Source organism: Lycium ferocissimum, chromosome 3, assembly GCF_029784015.1.
Source record: "Lycium ferocissimum isolate CSIRO_LF1 chromosome 3, AGI_CSIRO_Lferr_CH_V1, whole genome shotgun sequence".
Taxonomy (NCBI): Eukaryota; Viridiplantae; Streptophyta; class Magnoliopsida; order Solanales; family Solanaceae; genus Lycium; species Lycium ferocissimum.
Window position 1 is genome coordinate 65,943,365 of NC_081344.1, and position 4,124 is coordinate 65,947,488.

The window sequence follows — 4,124 nt, forward strand, 5'->3', positions numbered from 1 at the left end:
GAATGGGTCTTGGTTGTACTTATGATTAATGTTTTTCCTTATGATGTTTGACACTCTGAGCTCAATTATGTGTTTCTGATATACATTAATGAATTTCCTGTTTCTCATAATAGTGTACATATTATTGTTTTGAGATATTACAGGATGAATCTCAATGAGACATTATCAGGACCATAATGTTAAATGTTTTATAGCTTATGAATGTAGTATGATAAGTTGCTAATGTTGTAGTATATGGAAGGGAGTATGTAGCACAAAATTATGTATAACCGCCATACCTCGCATTAGTGGTTTGTCATATTATGGTATGTATGATGGACATTATAGAAGAGATTTATTTTATGCGCTACGAATGTTTTATGTCATTTAATATTACTGTTATGTGGTCTTTGGGCCAAGTGGGAGAATGTTAGAATTTTATTAATTCTAATATGTGGCCCAATTAATGTAAAGCCCATAAATAATATTTAATGAAGAATAAATCTCGTCCGTTAGATCGGTTACTTGATGGACGTACCGGATTAAGTTTCAATCTCTATAAACTGGTCCTCCCTCCACCCATTAGGGTTACCAAAAAATCTCTAATCTTTTCCATCGCTGACGGCTGTGGTAACGTAAGACTAGGGCAAGGAGGTAGAAACCAATTTTTACAATTAACGCTTCTGCTTTCGTGATAATGTCTTCCGCATCAGGTATGTTTTCCGTATTATCTCTATGTAAGATTATTGTGTTCAAGATCCTGTGTGAATTAAGTTAATCTTACATTGAGATCAATGTAGTATATAACACCTTAGGGGTCCTTTGGTTGGGAAACAAGTTATCCCAGGATTACTTGTCCTAGTATTAGTTATCTACCCACCCACATGAATAAAATAACATTACTATTCTGAGATAACTAATCCGGGGATTAGTTATATCGCGATTTTATCCCAACCAAACGTGGGATAAACTCATCTCAAATTTAACCTCGGGATTATTTATCCCTTATCCTTCGTACCAAATGAGCCCTTTATGTTGAGAAATTAAGGTTGTTACATTACATTTCACTCGGCCCAATAATTCCAATTTAATCAGTTTCATTCACCACTTATAGCTCATAGGCCCTTATGGAGTCAGCTTGGTTCATTACATATTTTTTGTATCACCCTTGTTTACTACTAATTTTGTTAAATAGCGAGGTGTTACACGTATTAATTCATGCATAAACTCCATTCATTGATAAGAAAACATAGATCAAATTGATAATAAAATTCATACAACGAAATGAAATGACAACATGAACTCATGAAGTAATACTCAAACAAACCTCTATAAATTATTTAGTAAAAGCAAACTCCGATCCTCTAGTGAACTCATAAATTATATAGCAATTTATAGGACAAATACAAGTAGAGAAGCTTCATAATCAGAATGGAGCAGGAGCAGCAGCCTCCCAATCATTGAATGTGAGTGAAGCACTTGCCGTAGGGCCTTCACTCAACTGACGGCCCTCTCCGCCCGAGGCGGATGACGGTGCCCCCGCCACAGTACCGGAACTTTCGATTTGGCTCATTTCACGGCGTCCGTTCAATTTTCTCCCCTTGCAAAATGCTGGCAAATACACCCCTGCATGCCACAATAATAATAATATTATATATGCAAAACTTTTGAGACATCCTTTTTGGCACTTAAATAAGAAGGAAACGTATACATAAATTACCAAATTTGCAAAAAATTAGAAGATTTACCTTATATACGTTATATAAAAAAACTCAGTATAATGTTATCAATTTTATCAAGCCAAAATTGATGCTTATCATGGAGGTTTACCTGTAATTACCTTATAAATGACATGATCGTGTAAAAGAAAATCTACCATCAGTGCATAGAGCCTAAAAGTCAAAGTTGAGGGATTTAGCTTATAGCATATATTAACGATGCGGAGAACTTGGAATTAGCGCTGTATTCGAACTGGTTGTAGGCGTGTAGCAAGTTATATGTATCAGTGACCTGACAATTAATCAAGATCCTCAAACTTGAATACGGTGTTCGAATTGTAACATTTATACTAGAAGTTGTATCCTTGGGCCCATGATATAATTTGATGTTAGAATAAAGTTTGCAATTTGGCAATGATTTATGAAATGTACTATAGCTTAACTACCAATCTTACTAAAGCTTAAAGGTCGATTCAATTTATATATGATGATAGTGTACTTTTAACCCTATCAGTATATTTTAACATGTTATAACAAGTTATGTATCTGCTTTGTTTTTTTATGTTACTAATCATACTAACTATGAATACAGTTAAATGAGTTATCTTTTAATTCAATTGAGGGGACAGTGTAAATGTTCTTATACGTTGTCGGTGTATAAAAATTAAACTCAAATTAAAGCTAAAAACGTTTGAAGTTATGAAATAATGGAATACCTTCTCCCAAAGCCAAATTGTAGTAAAGATCAACAATGTTGGGGCAATTTTGGTAGCATTCTTGGGAACAAAGCTTAGAAGTGAATGCTGATTCAAGAAGAGAATCAGAAGAAATGCCAACAGAGTTCCTATCAGTTCCACAAGCACTTATGCACTCATCACTTTCAATCAAATCTGCTAAGCCAATATTGGCCACCACCTCTGATGTCTTGCATTGGTATCCTGTTGTTCCCTCATTTAATTCATAAGTCTCCAAAGAGCAACGCTTTCCAGAGGAAGCAACTGAGTAGGCACACGTTCCTACTGATAGCTCTTCACACACAATTTCTCCTGCATTTTCAAATAATAATACGAAACAGGATTTTAAGTCAGTGGATTCAAATTAATATTCGTGAATACAAATTTAGTACATGTATATGTACTTTTTATTGTTTAACTATAGTGAAATGTTTTTATAAAGGATGACTGTTATAGAAAGGTCTGATCGTAATATGTTTTACACATGAATTTTCGAGAAAAAAAAAGTTTCCTAAATTTTTGCGGCATCCAAATCAGGATGCCCCGTCATGACGAAGACTGGCTCCTGTGCTTCAGATACCGTCATTGTCATTGAGCAAAGGAGGAGGCACTGCAAGATTTTTCTATCGAAAACCCTAAAAAAATTATACTTGCGCATGCGCATCTATCCGCATGGGGCTCAGGCAATGGCGGAGCCAGAATTTTCAGTAAGGGGGTTCGACATCCACGATATATACATAAAAAATAATTTTAACCGTGTATAAACTGTATACCCTAAGCTCTACTTAATTGGCTCCACCCCTGGGCTCAGGCCATTCGTGGTTCTTCAGTCATCTGAAAGGGTATATTCCGATTATGCCTGGATCAGTATGGTATCTTAAGTCATATCATTTCTACTTTTTTGAGAAAATTAATTTTTGGGAAATACGCATAGAGTAATTGAGTTGAAAATGTGAGGGTTTGTGCACCTACCGTCCCATACTTGCATTTGCCTCCGCATACATGCACCATGTACTTATATCAACTACTCCCTCCATCCTAATTTTTGTAGCGTTGTTCGGATTTCGAGAATCAAATGAGTTTTTCTTTTTTTACCATGATTTTCTCATATGTCTTCTAAATATGTTGAATTGTCAATTATTATGACTTATAATACTTTTTACATAGTTTTCAAATATGTAAATTTTATTTCAAATACCTTGAAAGATTCTATGTCCGAATTTACTGTCAAAATGAAGAAATTTGGCTCTTGAAATCTAGACTATGACACATAGATTGGTACAGAGAAAATAATTAATATGAGGAATATTGTACGACTACTTACTTATCAGGATTCAGGAGTATGTGACCCTTTAATGGATATACTATATATAGACGGGGATGAAATCTCATGGTTCTATTTCTTGAATTAGATAAACAGGGAGCTGTATCCAATTTAGCTTAATATGGTATAACTTTTATCAACAATATAAAGATTGTATAAAAGAAGAGTACATACCATTTCCAAGAGCTCCGTGGACAAGAAGTGAGAAAACAAGGAAGACAATGACCTCCATATATATTTGGTAAAGAAAAAAAGATTTTTCTTCTTAGTGAAAGTATACAGAATGCAAGAGGAGAATTTGTACATGAGAGATATGGAAGAGAGAGCTGGGGTGTTTATATAGGCAAAATTTAGATGAGTCCAAGAAGA

General features: G+C 34.6%; 1 protein-coding gene across 1 annotated transcript; it reads right to left on the reverse strand.

Annotated features, from left to right (window-relative positions):
• Positions 1 to 1,281: 1,281 nt before the first annotated feature.
• LOC132049008 (uncharacterized) lies at positions 1,282 to 3,468 on the reverse strand. Its single transcript, XM_059439687.1, has 3 exons — positions 3,414 to 3,468; positions 2,414 to 2,743; positions 1,282 to 1,605 (listed from the first exon to the last, which is right to left on the reverse strand). The coding sequence occupies exons 1-3, from the start codon at positions 3,466 to 3,468 to the stop codon at positions 1,406 to 1,408; spliced, it is 585 nt and encodes a 194-aa protein (XP_059295670.1). The 3' UTR covers positions 1,282 to 1,405.
• Positions 3,469 to 4,124: the final 656 nt, after the last annotated feature.